Raw genomic sequence first — 26,584 nt, 5'->3', positions numbered from 1 at the left:
GGCCCGCCGCCCGGGCCGGTCCCCTCCATGTGCCACCCTGGCCCGACCAGCCGTCGGGTTTGGGGTGTACGGGCTCTGGGGGCAGGGACGCCCGTGCCTCCCCACGCACGGCGTGGAAAGTACGACAACGAAGAAACTCGGAAAGAAAGTAACGAGCAAACTAAGGCAGTGAGGTGCCGCAGGCGCGCAGCTGAGGGGCTCAGGCAGTGCCCCCTGCGCCGCAGACCCCGGCCGTCCACAGCGCTGTGCCGAATCCCGAGGCCCTGCACCTCCACCATGCCTTTCGTCGGGGATTCTTCTCGCAGAAGGTCAACAAAACCCCGAGATGAGAACGAGCACTGATCCCTCCCTGAGCACATCGCAGCCTTCCCAGAACACGGGCGGCCCAGGGCCTGTTCCTGCCCCACTTAACATAAAAAATCCCCTCCGACACGAAAAGGTGAGCGACGTAGACTGCTGCCCCTTACCATACCTGCTAAACATACAATATACGGACATTCAAATTTCAGCATGGGTGGATTTTCCCCTCCTCAACCACAGCTCTCTAGAGAAACCCATCCTCTAGCTCCCTGCCATCTGTGCCCCGCAGGACACAGCTTTGGAGAGAAAGGCCCATCTCGATTCCACACACATTTCCACAGCAGAGCCTGTTCCTGACAGTGCACAAACAGCACAAAGCAAACCATAAGAGATCAGAAGCTGAGTTTTAGGCACGTTACCTAATCCCAAAATCTCGTTGCCAGCACAAGGGGATAAATAAGATGGAATAATATCTATATGCTAGAACTTCAGGAACATTCCATGCTACTGTGCTTCATGTCACCAGGAATTAAAGCTCGTGAGCTCCACGGGAGTGGAATAGAAAGCAGGACAGCTCCACTGCCAGGGAAGGTGGGCATGAATACCTGGCCTCCTAGTGCAGAGGGACTTGTGGAACATCAGTCTTTCCTGCCACACGCCAACAGACCAAAATAATCTTATTAGCTAATCCAAATCATACAGGACACCATCCTCCCTCCCTTTAATTAATCTTACCTTGATATACTTCTTCAAAGCCAGGACAATGGACTTGGAAAGAGTCTGGAAAACAGGGTTCTGGAAACTCGGGACCAGATACATCATTAAGCATGCAGGACCGTACCTTGCTTGAAGCTATAGTCAGGACCCTGCTGTTCCACAACATGCAGCTTTCCCCCCCTTGGAGTGAAGCGAGCATGAATCAGGAAGCCAGGAGACTGATAGTCTGAAGAATTTGTCGTTTTGATGAAGTACATTGCAAAGAGAGGAAGCATGGGATGAAATAATTTTCTACATGATACTTGACATATATATGCAGGACATTTATACTTCCTCTTTTCATTTCCTTTTGAGGAAGACAGAGGCTTGGGAAAAAAAAAAAGGGCGGGGGGTGGGGGGGAGAAGTGCATGGCACGCAACCACAGGTGCCTCTCATTCTGCAGCTGTATGCAATACATTGGCCAGTGGTAATGGAGTGAATGAATAACTATATCTATCCACATTTATTATATATCTCTTTAGTGCATCTCCTCTGCAGTCAAGCCCTCCCTGCTTTTAACTTAGGGAACATCAAGTTCTGTGCCTTGAGAAAGGAAGACTCCTGGGAGATCTTTTTCGTGGCAGGCCCAGCATTTGCATGCTAGGTCTTGATGCTTTTTTATTACTTTAATTATATTTTATTGAGCATGACAACATAATGACAACAACAATTAGCTGGAGGAAATCCTAATATATATATATATATATATATATATGGGAAGGAGAAGGAAGCTTATCCACTGCTGCAGTGAATTGATGCAAAATTCAGTGGAGTGGCAGTGATTAACATCTGACAAAAATTTGCTCAGTATTGTCAAAGGCAGCATCACACAAGACTATACCAGTGACAAAAAGGAAGCATAAACTTCTGCCATGGGGTTCAGTAGATTACCTCTTGCTCATAATGGGCTGCATTCACATTTCAATGTTTAATGCAACAATTAAAAAGAAAAAGCACTAATAAAACAATTCAACATTGGGAAGAGACTGGAAAACAGGATTCTGGAAACTCAGGATCAGATACATCATTAGGCATGCAAGACCATACCTTGCTTGAAGCTATATTCAATACATTCTGAAACTGTAACTGCTTCTCTTTTCTGCAAATGCTGATTTTTTCGGTTGGGAGCTGGTTGCATATTTACATTAATATGGATGCGTATTTATGATACTTCTGCCTAGGCAGTTTCACAATGTGAAATCCGGGGGGTGGGGAGGGGAAATCAATAAGCAGTTACACTGCGCAGTACCAATTGAAAGGTTGGGGTGGGTTTTGGTAGCTCTGAAGTCATCACTTAGTCTGAATATACATAGAGTACCACACACAGACATATATGCTAGAAGTGGAAACTGCGTACTAAGTCCATCAGTCCGTGCCGCCAGGGCAAAGCACCAACGTCCCCCACAGCCCGTTTTTCACAATCCAGAGCAACTCAGGTAAGGAGGACCCTGAAGCAAAAGGTTGACTCCTGCGAAATATAACTTCTTTGCCTTAAAGGGTGGCACAAAAAGGGCACGTCCCTGGAGGTGCCTTGTACGGGGTTGCGGAGAAGGCGGGATGGCAGAGAAAGGTTTCCCCGAGGGTTCCTTGCAGAAAGTCCGAAGCTTCCCAGGCTCGCCGCGGAGCTCACCGAGGAGCTCTTGCCATCTGCTGGGAACGCCGCGTACGGCACCTCTTCCCGAAACTTGCCTGCAACATTCATGCAACCTGCTGGCAGGCGGGCGGCGAGGTGCAGCTCACCGCCTGGGTCCCCCTTTGAAGGGGCGTGTGGGGCGGTGGAGCTGGGGGGGCTGTGCCTGCTGCGCTCCGGCCGCCGCGGTGCACCCGTGGCCGTCTGGCCAGGCTTTGCACCCCTACGGACTCTGCGAAGCAGCAAAAGATGATCCTACCTTTACGCCCCGATGCCGGATTTATCACACTGCCTTGCCTCTGACAGCTGCTATACTTCAAATTTGAAGTATGAGCAAACAGCGAATGTAATCGGGTTTCTTTCAGGAAAATTTCACTTTGTAGCGTTTCAGACAGGATTATCGGCCGTTAGAGCAATTTACCTGTGAGTGCGATGGATCTCCTGCAGACCTCAAGTAAGGAACAGATAGGTTTGTAAAACTGTGTGCTGTTAAGTTGGACATGATGGGCTATTAGCTGAGTTTTGCTGACCTCCATCATAAAAATTAAATGCATAATGTCTTTTAGTCTTTTAACTTTTGCTACTTACCAGTAATCAATTTAAGACCAGTGACAGAATGCACCAGTATTTTGGACTATTACGTAAACTTACCATAAATTGCCATGCCAACCACTGTTTGGAAAAAAAAAAAAGAAAAAAAAAAGTCAGATGCTTTTGCAAAGCAACAGTCAAACTTTACTCCTTGCACAGCTGGAGAGGAAAGGCACAGGGGAAATGATTCCCAAGGCCGACAGAGAAGACAGCTCATTTCCCAAACGTGCGTATGAATTCATGACTCCTGAAGAACAGACAAGACCTTGACCTCGTGTCAGGGATGGGGTAAGCCTGACTGCTCTCAAGCTTAGCGCAACTTAAACCTTCCTGCCTTACTGATTTTTTTGTAGTGCCCTGCAATCCCATCCAATCAAACTCACCTAAGAGCTAACAGCTGCTGCTTAGCTCAGCATCCTTTGATCCTGGGGGACTGCTCTGGCACAAGATTCTTCTGAGCCAGCTGAGAATGTGTGTGGGATTTTGTTATTCGCTGAGATTCAACTTTTGAGGGAGCTGAAGATAGTAATGATACTCTGAATCAAATCCAGACACACGTCTATCTCCTTGCCCTTCTACTGCTTTTTCCAGCCAGGTGCTGGGCTGATGCTAATCAGCTTCACTGTAACATGGATGCAGCCTGCTTCAGAATCTGATACCACCGATCCATGGCCACTAACGGATGTCTGGATACAACTCTAACCTGAAAAAAACCCCACCCCATGAATTTGTGCTGTGCTCCACATTGCTATGGAATTTCAAATCATTTTATCATCTCATACCTTAAAATAGGCACATGATTTGCTACCTACAGACAGGCAGTTCACTGGAAATGCTGGAAATGTATACACAGCTGGTATGTGCTTTTTAGTCACTTGGACACAAATGCAATACTTTGCTGACTTTGTTGAGACACAGATAGCCTAATCTACCAGAGCTTCTACTGAGACTGCCTATTAGACTTCCTAAACCTGGATAATCCACATCACAGTAAGCATTTTTATTGCACTAAGCTTTCTTTCCATATCAGCATAATTAAAGCAGCACCCTTTGTAAGGACAGATGAAGCTGCTGTACGGTCTGTCATGAGCTTCCTTCTTACTCTCTGCTAGAATCAATGTCCTGTAATCGGAGGGGGGGTTTAAAACAAAACAAATAATTTTTTATTAGGATAAAATCTAAAGAGATGGAAAATAACATTGTTTCTTATTACATTTGAGGATTATCAGTTACGCTGAATAGATCTTAACCTTCTGAGACCATATAAAATTCAAACAGCAACTTAATACAAGCATTGCTGAAAACCTGTACTTTGTAACATTTGAGAAGCCACAGAAACTGAACCTTTCTCCTTCCCATGTGAAATGAACTACCAGTAAACCGTTCTTACTTTGCAAAAGCTTTTCCGTATGTTGCCAACTTATCAGCCCCCAAACTCCCCCTGGAACTTGAGGGAAACAGAACAAAGCCAGCGAAGCTAACACCTTCTCTTACATGGATTTACTAGAGCACATATTGAAGCCGACCTGGAAAAAGAAAAGTGCTGGTATATTGGTATAACCAAAAAAGAGTTGCTCCTTGCCTAGAAATTGCTTATGCAACACAAAGCTAATGCTGACTGATTCTCTCTGTGTCTGAAATTTTGTTTCTTTGGAAATGGCAGCAGACATGTTATTTTACTTCCAGCCAAGCTATACAAAGTTTGCAAGTATCAGGAACATACCCACAACTTCCATTAAGTTTAAAACTGTCTCTCATCTTCCCTTGTCCAAGAAACAGACTTGCTGACAGCATTGGTATTAGTCTAATAGCAGCCTCCAAAGACTTAAAATGTTAATGCTTTTACATCAGTGCTTGGACTACTGTTGCAAGGGAATAAAGCCTTGAATATAATAAAATTACAGTTTATTCAAATACAAATAAGGAGTTCAGCTCCAAAAAGAGGGCAGAGGACTGAAAGAGGAGGTTGATTTTGTAGAGCTCTACTGCAGGGCCAGCAGTAGAAGCAAAAGGCAGGCAGCAGGGAAGAAATGGCTTTAAAAAGAAATAACAGGAAGATAAAAACTGGAATTAATTTGAGGGTAGGGGAGCAGATTTCACTCTTTACAGTCAAAGCACATCTGCTCATTGACTTAAGGCTAGATTCTGATGTGTCATTCCTGAAGACATCAAACTTGCAAGATGCTTGCAGCTCTAAAACAAACCTTCACAATGCTGCTGTACTTTCTTCTCTGCTTCTGGACTACCTCAGAGGTTAAACAAACTCTCAGCATTAATTATTGCAGTCCCTAAGACCCCTTCATCATGCAGCCAAGCTGCCTGTAAACAAGCCAGCATCTCTAGAGGGCTCAACACCACACAGCTGCTCCCCAGCGCTGGAGGATTTTGAGGTAGATTTAAGGGTTACATCCAAACAACTAAATTGGCTTAACTATTTATAGAAGACAGACTTTTGCCATGCTGGATCTCTGGCAAACTGCTGCGACAGTAAGCAAGGCAGAGTAGCTATTCTTTACCAACACAACACTACAGGTCTTTCCTGGGTGTGGCCTGGCTACACACAGTTTGAGCGGCTGGCACAGGCCACGCAGGGCAGGGCTTTTCTTCTGTTCTGCACAGCACTTGCTTCACAGAAATTCTTGTTGGTGCCGAGGTCTCTTACTGCAATCGCTGAAAGCATCACTCAAATAAATGTTTCCCTCTCCTCTTATTTTAGGAGCATCCTTTGAAGCAGAGCTTTCAAAAGTAGCACACAACTTTCTAAATCACTTGACAAAGCTGTTCTGTGTGTTGCTGGCTTTCCTGGTGCTAAGCTATTGCATCACGAAGCCCCTGTGCAAACAGACCTGAGCTCTGCACAACATCCTCCCAGCAGCTCACATCTCCCCCAGCAGGTTATGTGGCACAGGCAGTCCTGCCCAAGGAGCTTTGGGGCACGAACGGAACACGATATAAACAGCTCCCAGCAGCTCCACAGCCGGAGAGTTTCATGCTGGCTCTGAATGAAGACAGCTCCGCAGTACGTAAGTGGTAACACTACAGCAGGCACACGGAGAGACAGACTAGCACCACAGGGACCCCAGACTAAATCTCCACCTTTGCACAGTGCTAACTTTGGCTCATCTCTACAGCTGCAAGTACCCCCCACAAGGCAACGTTAAATAACGCTGAAACACACTCTCTTCCCATCAATTCCTAGTATATTTAGTTTATGAATGAGAAGAGCTCATGGTTCATGGTGCAGAAACACAGGAGAACCTTCTCCTTTAGCATATAGGGCACAGAAAACAAAGAAAGCATTTTTGCTCCATGAGTTGCCTGAGGATAGGCCTGGGAACAAACACTATGGAAGAAATGCTCCATGTTCAGCCAGTCAACAACCTGAAAGCACCTATTAGCAAACACCAAACTCCTAAGTGCTCCTCACGATGACCTTGCAAATAAAAGGCCCCTTCCAACACAAACCATTCGATGATTCTACAAAGAAAGCTTTGTCTGTTAACATGTCTAAGAAGCAATAATGGTGAAAGCTGTAGAAGTTGTTGGATCAGTTCCTAAAAAGCACCCGGTGACTGCCACTTTGTTAATTTACATGGCCAGTGCTGACTCATCCAGCAATACACAACATGACTTAAGAACTGCATCCAAAGACAGAAAACAAATTCCTCATATAATTAAATAATCTTTATTTTATAAAACATGTTACAAAGCGTCTACACCATTCACTGGTGGAACATTAGTTGCTATTACACAGTAATTCAAACACAAGTTATTATTTTGCACTAGTTCTGCAGTTTCCTTTCACAATTTGCTCTAGCCACTATGGACTAGCCTGAGGACAGGTCCCACCATGTATTCAACAGCTTGAAAGTTATACTTGCTCTGGGTCTGTGAGTCTATGCTGGAGCCCACTAGACAGACTGCAAGGCTTTGCTCTGAGACATCATTACTAGCTCTACCTTATAAAGTCACTCCTAATTGCTCTATTGTTTTTTGACGCCTTTAACTTCCAAAGCCTCAACATCGAGCAGTGTTCTACTTCTTCCAACCAAGTTTTCCTCCCAGCCATTAAGTGCATTATCTTTCAAAACATCTTCATACCAGGTGTTTCACAGACACCTGCAGTCACTAATTGACATCGTTATTCACTCAGGCAGGTATGGGCTGTACAGCTCCCACAGCAGGGCTGTAACCACGCATGTGTAAGCTGCACACCAAACCTCAGCAGAGGTCAGAGTCCAAATCAACAGGACTGCTCAGGAAACTCTTCTTGGTGGGCAAGTCAGCAGCTGCGCTGAGAAATGAACAGGCTGTTTTCACCTACATTTCTTCAGGACTTGCTGCTGAAAGCCCTTACTCTCTGGTCAGGCTGGCTGCCGAAATTCTTTTGGCTCCATATTTACTGCAATCCTTACTAGGGAAAGCCCACCAGACATCCTTCAACTTGGGAGCCCACCCGAACAAAAGCAGCACAGCTGATCTTTACGCGGGTGTCTAGCTTATTCCTTTTGACTCCTACCCATAAGCACCACTGCAAAACACCTCGGACTCCTGCTTCTGTGAGGCAAGCCAGATGCTGGGAAGTGCCATGTTCAGGTGAGAAAGTGCTGATGATGGATCATAGTGAGACATGCTTCACTCAAAGCAACAGCATTTTGCCTTTATACAGCACAGCTTGACACAGACCACCAAGCCTCCATAAAAGGTGGCTCAGTGTTAACAAATGAAAACACCCCATGAGGTAGGTAATACTGTACCCACTTTGTTAAGTGGGTAAGCTGAGGCAAAAAGACTCCTTTGACATGCCTGGCAGCAGCAGCAGAGCTGGGAAAGAACCAGCCAGCCCTTCCCGTCACCCTTCAAGGATCAACAGTCTTATCACTATGCTGTGCTAAATGAGTGACGTTTCCTTTTCAGGACCAGCTCACCCACCAGTTGGCTCTGCTAATCTGAAATGGTTTGGGCTCTTCAGGTCTTTGGCTGCAACAGGCAAGGCTCACAGCAGAACTGGCACCTGAGCTGCACTGGAGGCCTGGTGCTGAGGCTCAGAATAAATGATCATAATAGTAACAGCAGTAACAAAGGAACAGTGCTTAAGAACATGCAGTGGAATAAACACTAGAAGCTGCCAAATGGGGGAGTGTTTTTCCCTGTAAATGGGACCAAGTAAGTTAACACTTATTTCCCCCCCCCCCCCCCCCCCGCCGTCAGGTTCACTTTTTTGCTTAAAAAAGGCCAGAATCTGTGCCTCTTGCTTCTTTGATTATTAGGCTGTGAAATAAGATCTCTTACCCTATAAATGCTCCCTTTTATAAAATGGCCCAGATCCAATCAGGGAGACAGAAGTAAATTCAAAGCCCAGGAGTCAAGGCATCAATTCAGATGGAGAGCCAAGTTTAGGTTTCTGGCTTGAACAGGGCAGAGGACAGATTTGAAGCTGGGTGGCTCTTCCACCTTGGCCACTGTGTTTTGAAGAAACATGTTGGCCGCCCTTCAACCAGAAATGCCCATCTGGACCTGAGGAAACATTCTTGTCGAAACTGATATCTTATGGTCCTGGGGAAAAACATCAATGCTGGTTTCAAGTGTTTTTCAGTTGTTTTTCCATAGAGCTCCCAGACATCCACCTACAGCCCCCACTATCCCCAAAAACTGTGGCAGACTCTGCGTTCAGATACACTGATTTGCATCTAGGATGACATTTTGAAAGACAGCAGAAATCCACAGCCTTCACTACAAATCAGGTTCTGGCCCCTGTTCCCTTTAGATTTCAGAAACAGCCAAGTAGAGACTGCAGACTGCTGCAGTAAAACACTCTGCATTTACTGTTCTTATTTTTAAAAGTTTCTTGCAGCTTGGAGAAGGTATTTGTCTAACAATCTCAAGGCATGTCGTTTGTTCTCAGGCTAGCTCCATGCCCTGCCTGCATTTGGGCCAGTAAGCACAGCAGAGCAGATTTTGGCATTCTTCAGACAAATTGGGGCTTGGTCCATCAGCCAGAAAACCACTTACTGGTAGGTCCTGATGGTGCTTCTCGTAACAGAGTCGTGGTCGCTCAAGGAGCTAAAATCAGTATTTGCAGGGTGGGGGAGCGGGTGGAGTTTTAACAGTCGGGGATGAAGAACAGGGAAAAAGTCAGAAAAGCGTTTCACATCCAGGTACTGTATCTTTGGGTGTGTTCACAGGGCACCTAGTCCTGCAAGGCGCCAGTGCTGATTAGAGCTTCTGGACACTACTGAAAAATAAGTTATTAATATGTTGTTAAATAAGTTATTAAAAGGAATTAGAAAGGGTAGGAAACGACCTACCTAAAATACTGTTCTTTCTAGAGTCACACTCTAGCTCAACCACCAAAATTGTTTCTCCCAAAGGAAACATAGGGATAACGAACAAAGTGCAGTTAACAACCATCGTTTTGCATTTATATAGCACCTCTCAAGTAAAAATCTGAAAGTGCATAACACAGATGGATCAGCTCCATCACCCCCAATTCACAGATGGGGAAATTAGGCACAGAGTTAGCGTTACGTGACTTGCCCAAGGTCACATAACGAGTTGGTGGAAAAGCCAGGAATCCTAGCTCTGACAAAACACTAGAACATGCTTCTTCCTAACAGTATGAAGAGTCACTCTAACTATCTAGACTGTACAGGACACCAAACATGAAGATCTAGTGTTTTTTCTTCTCTCTTCCAAGATTATACCAGTGCTGAAGGAGTTAGCTACTAACATTACTATTTACACCTGCACTGCTGGACTGGTTACGTTCAGTCTGTAAAATTAGCCCTTCTTTCACTCCTATCATTTAACGTATGCTTATGTACACACTCAGCCAGTCTCTGCCAGGCCAAACACTGCAGATCCAGTGAATCCATGGCATAGCTCCATGGATTTCAATGGAGTCATGCCAGGGATAAATTTGGCTCCAGAATTGCTAACGTGTGTTGGCTCCTCTCCCAACAGTGGCATTTCAGGCACGATCCCCTTCTTGCCAGATTGTGAACTCAAGGAAGTCTTTACCCAGCATCCAGTCAGTGTTTTTTGAGATGTCCATTAGCTTTCAAGTACAACTCATCAGTCCTCCGACTCCTCCAAGCGTGGTACTTCTTCATGCTCTTCCTCCTAGCAAAGCGGCAGATGCTGACCATGAAAACCCAGGAGACAGCGTACATGATGACACCACCCAGCTTAATGTACCATCTGGGTTTGGGAGAAGCAAGCTCGCAGTACATCAGCCAGGCCCCCACTCCAATCCGCACCCCAGTGAAGAGGACCACGAAGAAGAAATCCACCACATCACCTGTGAAACTGTGGTAACACCCCATCTCCTTCAGGAACCAGCGAGCCTGCAGCAGTGGGTTGGTGATCTCACTACCAAAGATGACGGCGTTGACCTCCGCAGCTGACTCCCCGAGTGCCAATGATGCTGTGATGCCCAGGATGCTCACCAGATGGTGGGCCAGCATCAGGGCACCCTCTGCCTGGAAGTACACACACCAACAAAGGTCGAAGAGGAAGTAGCCCAAGCTAAGGCACAGCACATGTACCTGAAGAGTTGTGTTTGGTGATCCTGAAACATAACACCAGAGAGAGCTTTAAAGCATGGAGGCAACAAGCAGGCAGGTTCCAAGATAAGAAAGGGGTATTCACCTTCAGCACTGGCAGACTGGTATTAGCTTGTACTGATCACAGCTCCACTGGAAAAGTCAGGCAAGTCACAATACTATAGTTGTTAGTCTAACAGCTGCGCACACGTAATGGCCACACAGTATGATCACACACTCTGCCAGACTGCAGCTGGGGAGGGCCACACACTAGCAACATACAGTACCAGTCTCTCCTTTCCTCTAGTACTTTCCATCACAAAGCAGCTCTGATATCATTACAATCATCATTCCTCAAGTGGCCTGGATACCAAAGCGGTAGGAGAACCCCACTTTATGCCGTCACTCACTGGGGGACTTGGGACCACAACTTCATTACTCACCTGGGTGACTCAAAGGCCAGGGACCATCAATAAAGCCAATGTATGCAGAGAGACAGGTAGCAAGGATGCCGTGGGTTAGCGTGACCAGCCTGCAGCTCCATTCGTAATTCCGGTGCTTGTAGCGATGGCAGAACCAAGCGTAGAGAGCGAGCCAGGCAAGCAGACTGCAGGCTACTCGCAGAGGCAGGGGGAACAGCATCCTGTCACAAGAACAGAAAGACAAAACGGATCAGAAAGTCTGTTCTTCGGCAGTGTTAGCACAACCCCAGCGCAGCATTTCACCCGTGACCATCCCAGAGTGTACAGTGCTGTTTCCTGATGGTGTTGCTTCCTCCTAACAATTTTTTTCTGCAGAGGAAGCGTGGTTCCTCTGGGGAAAGGCCTACATCAAAGAAGCGTATCCTTGAGAATTAGGGCAGATTCACCATGTGGCCACCAGCAGACAGACCCCCACCAGTGTCACCTCAGCTGTGGGAAGACACACTGAAAGCAATGACCTTGTGAGGCAGCGAGTTCCTAGCCTGGTTGAACAGAAAACATACTACAACTTGGTAAAGCACCTCAGAGGACTTCCCCAACCAGTCTGCAATGCAGGATCTGCTGGGATATGTTAGTGCTCATCTGCACTGCCTGTGGGACAGGCTGAGGAGCACCACATCCAGCAATAACACTTTGATCCAGAGCTACACCTGCCCTTTAGTTTTAGTTCCCTGCCCATATATCTGCATTTGACTGGTCTGCTTGTGTTGCCCCACCTGACCTACTCATCCTGTCACGCTGTTTGCTAGCTTGGTTCCTCCTCTCCTGAAACAAAAAAAAGATGAAAATCCAAAACACACAGTCTCTTGCTAGGTCCACTGCTAATCAATCTTCCCATTGCAGTGACACCAACTGCAAATAAGTCAAGAGAAACATAAAGGCATTACCATCTCCTCCTGCTACTGAATTTTAACCTTCTAGCACTAACACATTTGCAAGATAATTCGGGGAAAAAACACCGTAGAATTCCCCTCATCCTCCCCAGGAAGACTTCCAGTGGAATGATATATAGTTCAAACTGCTTCATGAGCATGTGAGGACAAAACACAGATTAGAACAAAGCAACCCCCAGCAAATGGTGATCAAATCAAGTGGCCCACCACCTTGGGGAGCAGTCAAGCACCCAAGTCCCTTTCCTACCCTTGGCTGCACACCCTGGGCGCCCCTCGCCTGCTCCGCACCTCCCCTGGGCAAGGCACTGGGCACTCCCTCCTCTGCAGTCTGAGAGGCTTAAGACAAGGTGCAAACCACTTAATTCTCCTAACTGCGGGCTCCACTTCATCTTTTCTGGCCCCAAGACCCCCAAATCTTTTTGATGCGAGAAGATTAGAATCTATACCCACAGAAGCTTTTTTTCAGCAGTATTTCTTTCATATACCTTCCCTCACTCACTGTGCAACACAGAATCTCTCAAACAAGCAAAAGACATGCCAGAAGATTACAGTGCACAAACATCGGTGGAGGACACTGCTCTGGTTGCTAAAAGCCCCCCAGATACACAACACTCTAACATCTACATCTCGTTCACATTTGTAATACCTTTCCATGAAAGATAAGATGTGTCTCATCGCTCCCGAGCATTCAGGGAAGAGCACCAAAAAAAAAGCCAAGCCACGCTCTGGGATACGCGAGTTTCCAGTTGCACAATAGCAAAGCAGCCCTGGTCCTGCTGGCACCCGCCGAGCCGCGCCGGGAGCACCGGGGCTGCACGTGACGAGGCGTCAGAGCTGCGGCGCCCAACCTTCCTGCCCGGCCTGTTGCAAGAATTACCAGGGATGGCTTCAGGAGGCTGGGTAAACAAAACCATTACGTTATAATGGGCTGTGGGAACACGGGGAGATGAAACAAGGATGTGATTAACTGCTCTGCCCAGGTGTTTCCTTTGACATCCCTGGTACGTGAGGTCTGCACCGCATTCGAGAGCCAGGGCAGGTAAGGCAGGAGGAATTCTGATGTGACAAAAGGGTTTGACCAGCTGGAGAAGGCCGGCAGAAGGAAGAGGAATGACCTTTAAAACGTTTTAAGGTATTTTCCACACCTACACGTGAAAAAGACATTTCTCCATCCCCTGGAAAGAAAGAAGGGGGCCATCTTCCAACTGCACAAAGCTCGACATCTATCATTTGCATACACACTATACATTGCACCTGTGAACGACGCCTGTCAGCAGGGCAATAAAACCCAGCAGTAACTGTACTATTGCTCGTACAACCAGTAGCAGGGTCGGGAATGACAGCAGGCTCTACAGTAACTGTATGTGCTTAAAACCGAGCCCGAAACAGCCCCGCTCTCCCCGAATAGAGCTTAAAAATTAGATGGGCACCTCCAGAGCTCAAGAATTAGATGGGCACGTCCAGCAACGCGCCGTTTTTTGTTTGTTTTTTTTTTTGAGAGAGAGAAAATGGAGGAACCCGGAGCGGCCCAACGCCGCGCCGCCAGCCGCGAACCGCGCCGGCCGAGCCCGCTCGGCCCCGCTCGCCCAGCTGCGGGGCCCTGGGGGCCTCCCCTCGGTCCGGCCGCCCCCGCAGCGCTTCCCGCGACCGACCCGGCCCCGCGCACCCACCTGCAGGGCCGCGGTCGCTGAGGCCGGCCCGGCGCCCGGCCTCCGCCGCTGGGAAGAGGAAGCGGCGGCGGCCGAGGGGCACCTGCTGGCGGGGAGGAGGGACGGCAAGGGCGGCGGGAGCGGGGGGAGGGGGGCCCGGCGGCCGCCTCAGCCCGCGGCGGGGGGGGTCCCGTGGCCGCCGGGCGCGGCCTCCCGCCGGCAGCCCAGAGGCCGCCCGTCGCGATCCGGGCGTTCGGGGCGTCCCGAACCCCCGAATCGCGACGGGCGGCCCCTGGGCTGAGGAGCTTCGCCCCACGCGTGTCCCCGAGGGAACGCGCCCCGGTCACGGCCCGGCCCCCGCCGCGGCCACCAGGCCCGGGCCGCCCCTCGCCACAAGCCCGCTCCGGCAGCCCACGGCTCCGCTCTCCCCCACCTTCACCTCATGCGGAGAGCAGCAGAGCCCAGGGCCGATGCGGGACACCCGAGGTGCCGTCCCGCCGCCTTCCTAAGCTGCGATCTCTCCCACCCAGAAACAGGTGGTTTGGTGGGGTTTTTTTTGGGTTTTTTCTCCTTCATCCTGTCAGGTTTTACCTTTTGAAACACAGAGGGTGGGAACGGCTTGTCCTGCTTCTTACCACACTTGTAATAAACCTGTTTTCAGCTGGGTATCTCTCTATCTTACTTTTCCCGTTCAGGCCAGGCACAGGCTCCTATTGCTACAAAACGCCAGTCCTTCAGCTATTTCAGCATCCTCGCTAGCGTTAACAGTCCCTTTGCTTCTCTGACAAATCCTAGGTCTCATCTTGCTTTCCTCCGCCTTGGCTGCACCAGGCCCTCTCCAAAAGCCTCGGTAACAACAGAGATGGAGCTGTTCTGCTGTTTAGCGTAGGTTAAAGAAGAGTGTGGACAGCCAGCCAGAAAGCTACAGGGCTCACGTTGACTCACGGCACCGACACTCAGCAACCAGGAAGAACTACAGGCACACAGGGATGGCTGCAGAAGGTGGCTTTGGAAGCCCTAACAAGGCAAAGGCCACTCGAGGTAGAATACAGAGAAGTGGTGGGGGTTTTTGATCATACAATGCGCAAAATTTGCATCTGGCGAGATGCAATGTGGCAAATTAAATCATCTCCCCATGGATTGTACCAGAAGTTAGGTGCAGCTTATACACTAATTTTCTTGTTTGCTTTGTGCACAGTCAGCCATTTAAATGGGCAGGCTGAGTTGCACTAGCTCATTTTGCCTGCAGATGAATAGCATTCAGCAAAACAACTCAGGACAGGAACCTCTGCTAACAGCTATTTGCACACTGCTACCCATTTCAGTGTAGCTACACCCTCCCTCAGCAGGATGTTCTTTCTTATCTTCTTTCTGTAGCTACGCTAACAGGAGCTTACACCACCGAAGGGTCACAGAACACGTTAGCTTGCCAACACTGGGAAACATCTCATCCAAAAATAAACTGGAAATTTAAGAACTGGAAATACACAAGAAAAAGTCACTAGCCTTCCACAGTGACAAGCCACAACTGCTGTTCACTTTTTTAACTGTAAAAGCCTTCAAGGATATTTGACAGACATAAATCAGCCACCTGTATTAAAAATTACGTTCTTTGAAATGTTAGCAAATAAGAAATCCAAGGAGATATGGAGGGTAGAGCCAGATGCTTTTCTAGCATAACCTTAGAGGGTTTAACACTAAAACTATTCTTAGATGAGATGTGGTGCACAACCACCCAAGGGCATGCGCTTTGCTTCAAATCTCACAGGGTAACCACCATTAGTTGTTTTGCATGCAGACAAGCTGGGTCACTGGGTTACTGTCCCAGGAAGAGTTTACTTGGTGGAAACCAAGCCCAGGCCCACATCCACTCCAGACAGCAGAGTCCTGGCCCAGCAGTAGTAGTTTTCAGCTGGAAACAGCCACCCAGCAGTGGCTTAGGATGTCTCATAACACCCAAGGTGTTCTCAAGCTTTTAATTGCTTCTCCAAAGATAGTGTAGACAAGCCACCTTGCAACCCAGGCTATCCAAATGGGTCATTCCTAGGATGAAATGCAGGAACAGAGAAGCATTGGTGCTGCAGGAAAAAAAAAAAAGGCAACCTAGGATGGAGGCCATAACCAGTATTTAACAGTTACCCTGTGACCTTGCATCCACCAAGAGCAGACACCTCAATTTAACATCCTGTTCTTGGCGTGGCAGGTTATGGGTTCATTAGTCACAATTCTGAGCTTCTGCTGACCCTCATCTATCCTTCACACCTCAAAGCCTGAGCTCCAGAGCATGTGACTCAGCCTGTGCTTGTTTCCCCACCAGCTCACTGCTTCCTCAACTGCAGGACATGAGCCAGAGCACTGTCAGTGACTACCAGCCTTAGCATGCTTAGGCTACCCTCAAACCTGTTTTTCTCAGCGTTAACTCCTGTTGCCTCCTTAAGATCCGGAACAAAAGAACATTACAGCAATCATTTCTTTTTTTTTTTTTTAAAAAAAGAGAACATAACTTTATTAGAAGTCTCATCATTCATAGGAGTTTTTGGCAGAGCACAGTGACTCTGGCAAGAGTTCATACCTCATGAGGCCAGGCCCCCAAAGCCATGCTGGCAACTTACTGGGAGCACAAGGCTCCTGTTTTTCTAGACATCTTAGCCTGCTAACTTGTCTGGATTCACAGCTGCATTGCATTCAAAGGGCATGTCAGAAGTTAGGTTATTTACTGTTATTTAATTTCTCCAAGCACCTTATACTAACCCCCAGCCAAGGCAGCTATCTGCCCTGAACAGTGCTAAAGTTGGTGCGATAAGAGGCAGGGAGGAGCTGGTAAAGCTGCATCTGCACAGCAGCTGCACTCCCACTGCTCCCCTCCTTCACCTCAGCAGCAGGGGTGACACCTCACTCGAGCCAGAGCCGCACAAGCTGTTTCAGGGGCTCTTTAGCGCCGTGAAGCAGCTCCTCTAAACAAGGTCTTTGAAGGCAGGAAGGAAGGGCAACCAGCCTTGCTAAACCTGAGGGCAACACAAGGCCATTTGTTTCTCAGCTGTAAGCAAGGTTTGTACAGGAGAGTAAATCTGAACTGCAGCCTTGAACAGAGGGAAATTCACATTAAAACCCCAGGGGAAATGTCAGAACACAGTTCTGAGAGGTAATGAAAACAAGAGAACTGGTCCATACTCCAAGACCTGCTGGTATGGAGCAATGCTACACTTGAGACTGCCTAAACATTACTGCCACCCCTGAAAATACAGTCACCCACTAGATTCATTAATCATGCATTCAGCTTAAGTGGCTTGTAAATGAGCCAGCCCCAGAACAGAAACGGGGTTCTTCTCTATCACCTCTCACCCACAAAAATGCCCGATTTTGTTGGTGTGTTTTCTTTTTTCCCCAAGCAATCCAAGGCTAGGTGAACACCTGCTTATGAGTTTATTGGCACAAGTCTAATTCTTGACTCTTGCTTACAAGGGCCTGAGTCAGTCCAGTGAAGTCACACTGCTCTAAGATCAGTATCTGCTTGAATGCAAGTATTAAAAAAAAATATATCATTAAAAACAATGAGGTAAAACGTTGCCTCACCTCAAGTACCATCACTTCACACTCAAAGGACAAATCTGCTCTACCCCTGGAAGCGCTTGAATCTTGTTAAGAAGCTTTCATCCAAGTACTCAGTCAAGCGTGTTGTCCAACTCCAGGATTAAGGGAGAGTGAGGCTCAGTAAATCTTTGCTAGGTCACACCCCTACCTGATGGGTAGATGGTATTTTTCAGGGTTGATTTTCTGGCTCTATGCTGTAAAATAATTCTGCCTCCAATATGGATTATAGAACGTACAGTCTGTGCAGTTATTGGTTGCATACTGAATGCAAGCCTGGCTTTGCCACCCTCCCTGAGCCTCTACCATCGCTGCAGAAGGCAGGGAATCAGAGTTCAGTAGACATGCCAGGTTCCTCAGATTTCCACTAGAACCCCTCTTCTGTCAGTTTTCTCCTGTTCCCAGCGCTGATTCATCTCCTCCAGGGGTAGCAGACCGCTGCCAGTGCCAGAAAGTCAATTCCACATTGCTTTTAGGAGTTCTTTCCACAGGAAAAAGCTTCAGTAGCCAGGACTGCAGCCCAAGGGACTGTCATCCACAACCCGTTAACGAGCTGCCAAGTGCCCATTACATCTCACACAGGTGCATTCACACTCCTCAGGCTTGTCCAGGAACAATTTTTTTTTTCAACATTTTTCTCCTGACAAAGCGGCAGATTTCAAGCATGAACCCCAAAGATATGACGTACATGGCCAGGCCTCCAGCCTTGAGGAGCCAGTTGGGATCAGGGGATGTCACCATCACGTACATGATCAAAGCTCCTCCTCCGATCCGCAGCACCAGGAAGAGGAACACAAAGAGGAAATCCACCACCTCTCCCAGGAAAGTGTGGTAACAGCCCATTTCCCGCAGAAACCAGCGGGTCTGGAGCAGTGGGTTGGTGATCTCACTAACAAATACAACAGCGTTGACTTCTGTAGCAGACTTCCCCAGCCCCAGCACCATGATCATGCCACAGATGCTCAGCATGTGATGGAACAGCATGAGGTACCCCTCTGTCTGGAAATATAGGCACCAGCCCAGGTCAAAGATAAAGTAACCCAAGGTCAGGGACAGCACGTGGATCTGGAGAGATGTATTTGGCGAACCTGAAACAAAAGATATATGTTAGTCTGGGGTCTTAAATGAGACATTCTTCTACAATATGGAGCAATACAGGCTGTGAGTATATCTCTTTCCTCCTTAGTTTCCAGCTTTATCCTCTGGACAAGTGCCAGGCTGGAAGCTTAGATGTCTGGTCCTGCTCTCCCTTCACACTTCAGCCTGCCCAGCAGGCCCAGGGAGGCAATCTCATCCTGCCATGCTTCTGTTTCTCTTCCGCTCTCCACCCTTCTAGAAAGCCTGACCCCCATCTGCAGAACTGAGACGTGATGATAGAAAACAGCAAACAAAACCCCACAGCCAGGTGCAACACCTTATTACACCCTTAAAGATGTGAGCAGCACTTGATCTACTCCCAACACATTGCTACACCTATGCTGCAATAAACTCATGCTGCCAACCTGAAAACTTCCAATATGCACATGGACTAAAAAATAAAATAAAATTAACATTAAGAAGTGGTAAGGTCTGGGAAAGAAGCATAGGAGTTAAACCCCTACCCCAGACACACCCCAAGAACATACACATAAGGGAACAGACAGCAAAAGCCATCAGCCCCCCCCCAGCTCCACCTGTAACAGAACCAGGAGCCTGCAGCGATGACAAGGACATGTGTCAGGGTGAGACTCCAAACATACCGGCGTGGGTCAGAGGCCAGGGGCCGTCCAGGAGAGCCACGTAACCGGAGAGGCAGGTGACAACCACCCCGTGCAGCAGGGTGACCAGGCGGCAGCTCCACTCGCAGGACCGGCGCTTGCCCCAGCGGCGGCAGCAGCAGTACAGGAGCAGCCAGGCGGCAAGGCTGGCCCCCACCTCCAGCACCACGGAAACCATCCTGCTGGGCACAGCACCAGGGCCTCACGGGCACCGCAGCCCCCTCGGCCGGGGGCGCCCACCCGACCCAGCCCACTGGCTGAAACACCAGGAAGGGGAAAATAAATAAATAAATAAATAAACCAACCCACCCACCCCAAAACAACGTGCAAACCAAAGTCCCCCCAAACACACTTGCACCCTCCCCGCGGGCACGGCGCTCTGCTGAGCCCCCCCCATTAGTAAGACCCTTGCGCACCTGGGGACAAGAAAGACCCCGGCCCCCCCGAGCCACAGCGCCCCAGATCCCCTCGGGGGGACCCGGCTCCCCCGGCCCGGCCCGGCACTACGGCAGAAGCGGCGCCGGGGCCGCCCCGCTCCTTACCCCGGGCTGGCCGGGCCGCCCACTCCGGCTCTGCGGGACAGCCCGGGCGGGAGGCGGCGCCGCTCCGCACCCCGCCGCCTTTATCCGCCCGGCCCGGCCCTCCCCGCCCCCCGCCGGGGCAGCGCCCGCCGGGGAGGGTCCGCTCCGCGCCCCCCGGGGCTCCTCCCGCGCCCCGGCCCCGCCGCCCGGCCCGGCTCGTCCCGGGGGGCACCCTGCCGCCGGCAGCGCGGCCGAGGGGACACCGGGGCAGGCGCTTGGGGGGCGCCCCCGCCGGTTTGGGCCCCCCCGCGGGGTCCCCGGGCTCCCCTGCGGCTGGAGGTGTTTCTCTGGGGTGAGGGGGGGTGCGGTGGGGGGTCCCGCGGGGGTGGGGGTATTTGTAAAAGCGGCGGCTGCGCTGCGCCGGGCGTCCCCGCAGGGGCCGGGGTGGGTCACGGTGGGCAGCGCCGCGCTACGGGGCTGTGGGGGGAGCCTGGGACGACCGGGCGCGGGGGGCGGTGCGGGATGCGCGGGGGGAGGTGCGGGATGCGCGGGGGGCGGTGCGGGGAGCGGCGAGGGATGCGCGGGGGGGGTGCGGGATGCGCGGGGGGGCGGTGCGGGATGCGCGGGGGGGAGGTGCGGGATGCGCGGGGGGCGGTGCGGGATGCGCGGGGGGCGGTGCGGGGGCGGCGAGGGATGCGCGGGGGGGTGCGGGATGCGCGGGGGGGCGGTGCGGGGGCGGCGAGGGATGCGCGGGGGGGGTGCGGGATGCGCGGGGGGCGGTGCGGGGGCGGCGAGGGATGCGCGGGGGGGTGCGGGATGCGCGGGGGGCAGTGCGGGGGCGGCGAGGGATGCGCGGGGGGGTGCGGGATGCACGGGGGGGCGGTGCGGGCTGCGCGGGGAGTGGCGGCGCAGGACACGCAGAGCAGGATGAGTGAGCGCGGAGCTGGGCTGGGGCTGAGCACCGGGGCTGGGCAGAGCAGGAGCGAGGCACCGGGAAAGGGCTGTGCTTCCTCCCGGCCCTGACAGCCGGCTCCGGGCCGGTACCTGCAATTTCTGTTTATTCAATTTGCTTTAAAAACTGCTGAAAGGAGGTTGTGGCCCCCAGACCCCCCGACCCCCCTCTGCAGCCACAAGCGCCCGGTGCTGGGGGTGACCCCGAGCGCTCGGAGCGGGACAGGCCCCATTGTGGTCACTTAGGCCTGTCACGTGCAACACTCCGCAGGACCTTTCTCTGTGTTCTACAAGCTCTGGTAACACATCAAAATACGCTTCTAGTTGCACTGTGGGTTATGGGATGCTCAGAGTTCTCTGCCGACGCCTTGGCCCCTGCTCTGAAGCAAGCCCCAGGCTGCGCAGGCAGGGACCCCTGGCACAGAGCAGCGGGGTCCCACGGCAGCTCGGGAGCTGGTCCCTGCTGGTGTCTGCAAAGGTGAGCCGGAGCTTAAGCTCAGCCGATGAAGGCATTGCATCGGAGTGCTAGGACCTATGCTAATTCTATCAGGACTGTAGGTCCCAAGGCTGTGAGCATCAGGAGTGATGAGGGCACTTGATGGAATCATCTGGACACTTAGAAATGCCCAAAGTCTCCCTTCAGGCCACAGGGAAAACCGGGAAGGGCAAGGAATCAAGCCACCTTCTCCCAGCTTGCACTCATTCTCCTTGCAGGTGGAAAGGAAGGAAGAGGAGGAAAGAAAGGGGAATAAACAACGGAAGAAATTAAATACCAACAGCAAATTGTTAATTTTCCAGCCCTGTCTTTCTTGAACTTGGACACTGCTAAACACCGTGGATGTATCAGGTACCCCACCTCCTCTGAGTCTGCACACTCGCTTTGAGCACTGGAGTTGCTACGGCAGTTCAGTGGAAAAGTCACCCCTGATGTCAGTCATTAACAGGAGAGCATCGCCAATACGCATCCGAGCGTCTGTCAGCAGAAAGGAAAGTCGGGAGGATTTGTCCCTTCTATATTCTGAGGGTGTCAGTTCAGTCCTCTCTGGCTAAGAGCAGGAACTAGAGACAGGTCTACCTAGAGACCGTAACTTCCAAGGGCATGATTTGATTTTGGAGCTGAGTGGCATCTGGCTTATTTCTCCAGAGAGCTTATGAATGACCAGACCACAGATAAAAACAAAAGATGAATGGGGTTGCACCCCTTATACTCACAGGCGGTAGGGATGGGGGACCCACAGAGATGTTTTTAGACAGGGACTCAGCTGACAGCTGCCTCTTCACTCGCTCCTGGGGTGCACGGCGCTGATGCTTGAGTCCTAACGGTGGAGGAGCGCGGAGGAGCGCGGAGGAGCGCGGAGGAGCTCTTCTCAGGAGAAGAGCAGGGACAGAGCGTGGAGGCAGTTGCACAAGGGCTGCTTTGGTAGCAGCCCAGGTAGTTCAGGAGATTACGTGAGGTCTTATAGCCACTGTGAGGCACCTGCTGGTGAGCAATTGTTCCCTGCGTTGCTTATCTATGGCTGTGGGAGGTGACTCTTACTCTTGGAAAGCTGGAATTTCCTGCTCTGTTTATTTTTAATCCCTTAGATGCTCCTGTGAGGCTGGAAGTATCCCTAGAAGACAGGAATTAAGACCTTTCCCTTCCAACTGTAGCTTTTTGTGAAACGTACGATCTGCTAGGGATTGTTTTCCTGTTCAGGACCAGTTTATCAATAAAATCTGAGAGATTTGTTATTGTGTTTGTAAACTTTTCAGTTGAGATCAGCTCTCATGATGTGTTTGCACAACACCTGGCGCAGCTTGGCTTTGATCTCAGCTGCAGTACTAATGTGCAGGTACCGTTATTCAGCATTTAATACATTTGTAATTACCTTCCCAGCTTTCAGAAATAATATTCCAAAATGTATGCGGTGCTGTTTTTGTGGGAGCAAATTACCTGGGGAAACTTCTGAAAAATAAATGTAACAGTCCTTGTCAGTTAAGAGCCAGATTTTGATGCTGTTGTATCTATTCAGTACTATAAGGGTGCATACATGTACAGTAACTTGTAAATATATTATTGTAAATAGTTTGCTGCCTTTCATAATTTTGTTTTTGGTGTCTTTTGACAAAGAGGCTCACAAACCTCTGGGAGCCTTTACCAAGTGTTTAAGGAGAGTGTCAACTGGCTACTGAAACCAGTAGCCAAGTTACAGCTCAGCTACCAGGTACAGGATTAGTGTAGGAGTTACTGAGTAAAATTTGCAGGCTAGAGTTATGCGGGCAAGCAGAATGGTCACTTCTGAGCTTTTATGTAATTGCTTAGAATCTATGAAATGACTCGAGATTTTTAACAATAGAAATGAGCTGGAAACTAGAGCTTTGCCAGGGGTCAGTGTAATAAATGTCTTCTATGATGAATGGCAACAGAATCAGCTGTGATATTCATCATTCATGAACTGTGCTGGTTAGTACAAGCTGAGGACTGGGAGAAGGGAAGGACTGTCATCACCGTCGCCTACTGGGGATCAAGTCATTTGTCCAAGATCATGCAGGAAATTAAAAAAGACAGGGTGTCCCAAAGGTACAGATCAGTAGTTTAAAAATCATTTTTCCTATCTGCTAATCTTTAGATATTCATAATAGCCAAAAGTAAAAAAAAAAAAAAATTGGAAAAAAAAAAGTAAAAGAGAGAGTGTCAATGTCTTAGCAACATGCCATCCTGCGATGCATTTGGTTCCATTGTGCAGAGTATTAATTTTAAGAGGGGCTGTATCTTAGGAGGGAGAGGCTGGAGCAAGATCCCTTCATGCCACTTGAACATCTTTTTCATATGGAACTGGCTTTGAATAAGGATTGTAAAATTATTGCTTAAAAAGTTGGAAGCTTCTTAAAGGGTCTTTATAATCACAGAGCAGCAGCCAGCCACCCCTCTTTTTCATCCCTAGCCAGGGCTGTTGTTTGGTCCAAATCCAAATCCTGCTGACTTTATTCATAGCATTGCAGCACACTCAGTGAACAGTCACATGCAAATCACTTCTTAGGCTGGCATGAAAAAAAAGATTGTTTCATCCTCCATCCTCCTCTCGAGGTGCTGGCCAGCCCTCACAGGAGCTCCACTGAGGTGCTTCAGTGGAAAGGCCTGAGGGAAGGCAGCGCCTGGAGGGAGCGGCTGTGAGCTGGCCAGTTATCCCCTGCACCTCTCCCTAAGGACATCCCTTGCAGCATCCCTTCTCCATGGCCACAAACCCATAGCGATGCACCTGGCAGGGTTCAGCCTGTGCGATTGAGTTGTCAACGCACATCGGCTTGTCTTAGCACGTGGGGCTGGTGCCACCCCAGCCAGGGAGAGAAGAGGGAATTCTCCTTCCACACAGAGAGAAGAGGGAATTCTCCTTCCACACACAGAGAAGAGGGAATTCTCCTTCCACACGCTTTATCTGAACATGAGGACAGGTCAATGACTGGCTTTCTGAATGGACTTCTTTTAAACTACAACAGAATTGAAATTTTCACATGAAAGTATACTTTTTTCTAATCTTTTAGATCAGATAAGAAAGAAACATAACTCTGGAAACGTTTCTTTCAACAAAACCAATAAAACACTAGCACATTTTAGTTAGAAAGCAAAAAAAAAAAATTTGCTGAGTTTTTCATCCTGTTTCTCCTACCCTCCACCATTTTAGTACAGATCCCTTAGTCTCACCCCACCAACCTCCCAGCCCGTTTAACTCATTTGCCTACACAAAATTAATGGAAATTAATCTGGAAAAATACATAAATGTAGTATCGACCCCAATTCTCTACCCAGTAACATAGATCTTGTGTGTGAATAAAACCCGTTCCCAGTCCCCTGGTTGTGTACACGTGAGTACATTCATTTCTAGAGATCTTCCACTAGTAGCATTTGGCAGCGATCGGGCAGACTTTTCCAGCAGGACAGAGCCAGTGCGGGAGGGCAGCTGGGCAGGTGGTGCTGTGTCTGCAAAGCTTGCCTTAGCTCGTTGTGGGAGCCCACCATCACGAGCAATCCCATGGAGGAAATGACAGGGGTCAGTCTACATAGGGGGGCTGTGTTGGCACCATCACTGAAAGGATGGTCAAGCCCTGGAACAGGCAGCCCAGGGAGGTGGTGGGGTCACCATCCCTGGAGGTGTTTTAAAAAACATGTAGATGTGGCGCTTAGGGTCGTGGTTTAGCGGTGGGCTTGGCGGTGCTGGGGTAACGGTTGGACTCGATGATCTTAAAGGTCTTGTCCAACCTAAATGGTTCTGTGATGCTACGATCCGTCCCTGCAGCTGACCTAGCGAACAGCTGGCTGAGTTTAAAGGCAGTTGTTGTAGCACAGTTGCTTTGAAATACTGTTGTCGTATCATTCTCTTGGCTGGAGGAGAATTTGTTTTTTCCTCAAGAATCCTGTGATTAAGGCACACCACAGAAAAAGCTGTCATCTTTAATTCCTGTCACTCTGGCTGTAGGAGACAGTTCTCGCGGGGAAGTCCCTGTTAGAGACAGCAATGGGAACCTTAAGAAACCTGCCAAGAAAACTCACCCATGCAGCTGTACCAGACTGTCACAGCTTAGCTTTACCATGATTATATGCAAATAATTCCTTTCACATCCCTAAATATAGTTGGAAAGCAATGGAGAACAAGGCTTGAAATCAACCCTCCAAGCATGTAAGAAAATGTAATTAATGGCAGAAAGAAGGGCCATAGCCATCAGGAAAGTTAGATTAATACTTCCCATCTACATTTCTTGCTTTGCTAACATAAAATGTGTTTGAAATCACAACAGATTTTGTTGGAAAAAAAAAGGTTTCATTTAATTTTAATGTTTCAACTGAAAAACAGATATGATGAGTGTTTCAGTTAGAGGTGAATGAATGGGGGTAGGGAATCCAGGAAACAAATACAGTTTCTCCCTTTTTTGTGTTAGAATATTTTGAAAAACTTATTTTAGTGTTTTTTTAAAAAAAGAAATATTTTTCTTAGTTTTCATTTTTCAAGAAATGTTACCTTATCTTTTCCAGTCCTTTCTCATTATTATCAGTGTCTGCTTCTATAACAAAACCTCACTCAAAGCAACAAATGCGGTTCTATATACAATGTGCATGTAGGGTTCAATACTTTGTGTAAAGGTAGCTGGTAAACTCTGAAGGTCCACAGACTCCCTATGGCAAAAATTCATCACACAGGACTGCAGGAGTAGGATAAGAAACAATGGATCAAATGTTCCCCCCCCCCCCCCCCAGAAGTGACAAAGGATAATTTTTACTTAAAAAAACCCCAAAAACCTCACGTTTACAAAAAAAAAAAAAAAGCCATCAGAAAAAAAAAAGACTACTACTCAAAAATGACTATTTACAATCTGTGAACCAGATATTAATTTACTCTAGTTCCACTGAATTAATTACTTGTACCCATAGACAACCTGACCAGGAATTTGTATTACTCAAGTCTACTTTAACAAAATTAAATATCTACCTCTTCTCAAGTGGAGAGTCACAAAGTAACAACAATTTCCCTGGTGATTTGCTGCGAAAGTTGAAGTTTCCTACACTTTGGCATCTCATGAAATTAAGAAATTCCTTGCACACACGAACATCAAGATTCACACCTGAGCAATACAACTTGTCCTCCCAGGAACAGAAGAGCATGCTGCAGAGAACAGGCAAGCTACATTACTTACAGTGCAGGAAAGCTCAGGACACATGCACACCTCTACACCAGAGAGGTTGTTCTCGTTTGGTATCAGATAAAACCCAAAGGATGAATAAAAGAAAGAAGGGAAGGTCAAGACTAATCCTTGTCCCATCAAATCAACGCAAACTGCTTTTGTGTTCAACGAGTCAGAAGTTCACCCAAGGTTTTCGAACAGTGACATCCTCCAGTGGGGCAGTGAGGCCAGCTGTGAACAATAACAAGACCTGGACACAAATTTTG

The 26,584-nt window shown here is 48.9% G+C and overlaps 2 protein-coding genes and 1 long non-coding RNA gene across 8 annotated transcripts; 1 reads left to right on the top strand and 2 right to left on the bottom strand.

The window, feature by feature from the left end:
- Window positions 1–6,947: 6,947 nt before the first annotated feature.
- Window positions 6,948–17,524, bottom strand: LOC121098316 (TLC domain-containing protein 5-like). 4 transcript variants are annotated; one of them, XM_040616167.1, is made up of 4 exons: window positions 13,868–13,961; window positions 12,844–13,093; window positions 11,266–11,465; window positions 6,948–10,848 (listed from the first exon to the last, which is right to left on the bottom strand). In XM_040616167.1, exons 2-4 carry the CDS (start codon window positions 12,870–12,872, stop codon window positions 10,310–10,312), a joined length of 768 nt encoding a protein of 255 aa, XP_040472101.1. In that variant the 5' UTR covers window positions 12,873–13,093; window positions 13,868–13,961; the 3' UTR covers window positions 6,948–10,309. The 4 variants fall into 4 exon arrangements, with proteins under 4 accessions (XP_040472101.1, XP_040472102.1, XP_040472103.1 ...); XM_040616168.1 differs by lacking the exons at window positions 12,844–13,093; window positions 13,868–13,961 and adding an exon at window positions 17,420–17,524; XM_040616169.1 differs by lacking the exon at window positions 12,844–13,093 and having other exon boundaries at window positions 13,868–13,937.
- Window positions 17,251–19,792, bottom strand: LOC121098317 (TLC domain-containing protein 5-like). Its single transcript, XM_040616170.1, has 3 exons — window positions 19,734–19,792; window positions 19,174–19,448; window positions 17,251–18,522 (listed from the first exon to the last, which is right to left on the bottom strand). The coding sequence occupies exons 2-3, from the start codon at window positions 19,367–19,369 to the stop codon at window positions 18,032–18,034; spliced, it is 687 nt and encodes a 228-aa protein (XP_040472104.1). The 5' UTR covers window positions 19,370–19,448; window positions 19,734–19,792; the 3' UTR covers window positions 17,251–18,031.
- Window positions 19,793–19,910: 118 nt separating this feature from the next.
- Window positions 19,911–23,071, top strand: LOC121098412. Of its 3 annotated transcripts, XR_005831268.1 has the most exons (4): window positions 19,911–20,064; window positions 20,988–21,141; window positions 21,378–21,510; window positions 22,248–23,071. It is a non-coding gene; the product is annotated as an uncharacterized LOC121098412 (long non-coding RNA). The 3 variants fall into 3 exon arrangements; XR_005831267.1 differs by having other exon boundaries at window positions 19,911–20,051; window positions 20,988–21,510; XR_005831266.1 differs by having other exon boundaries at window positions 20,988–21,510.
- Window positions 23,072–26,584: the final 3,513 nt, after the last annotated feature.

Source organism: Falco naumanni, chromosome 16, assembly GCF_017639655.2.
Source record: "Falco naumanni isolate bFalNau1 chromosome 16, bFalNau1.pat, whole genome shotgun sequence".
In the NCBI taxonomy this organism is placed as follows: domain Eukaryota; kingdom Metazoa; phylum Chordata; class Aves; order Falconiformes; family Falconidae; genus Falco; species Falco naumanni.
Note: the sequence above shows the minus strand (reverse complement) of the source record. Positions and strands in the feature narration are given on the sequence as shown.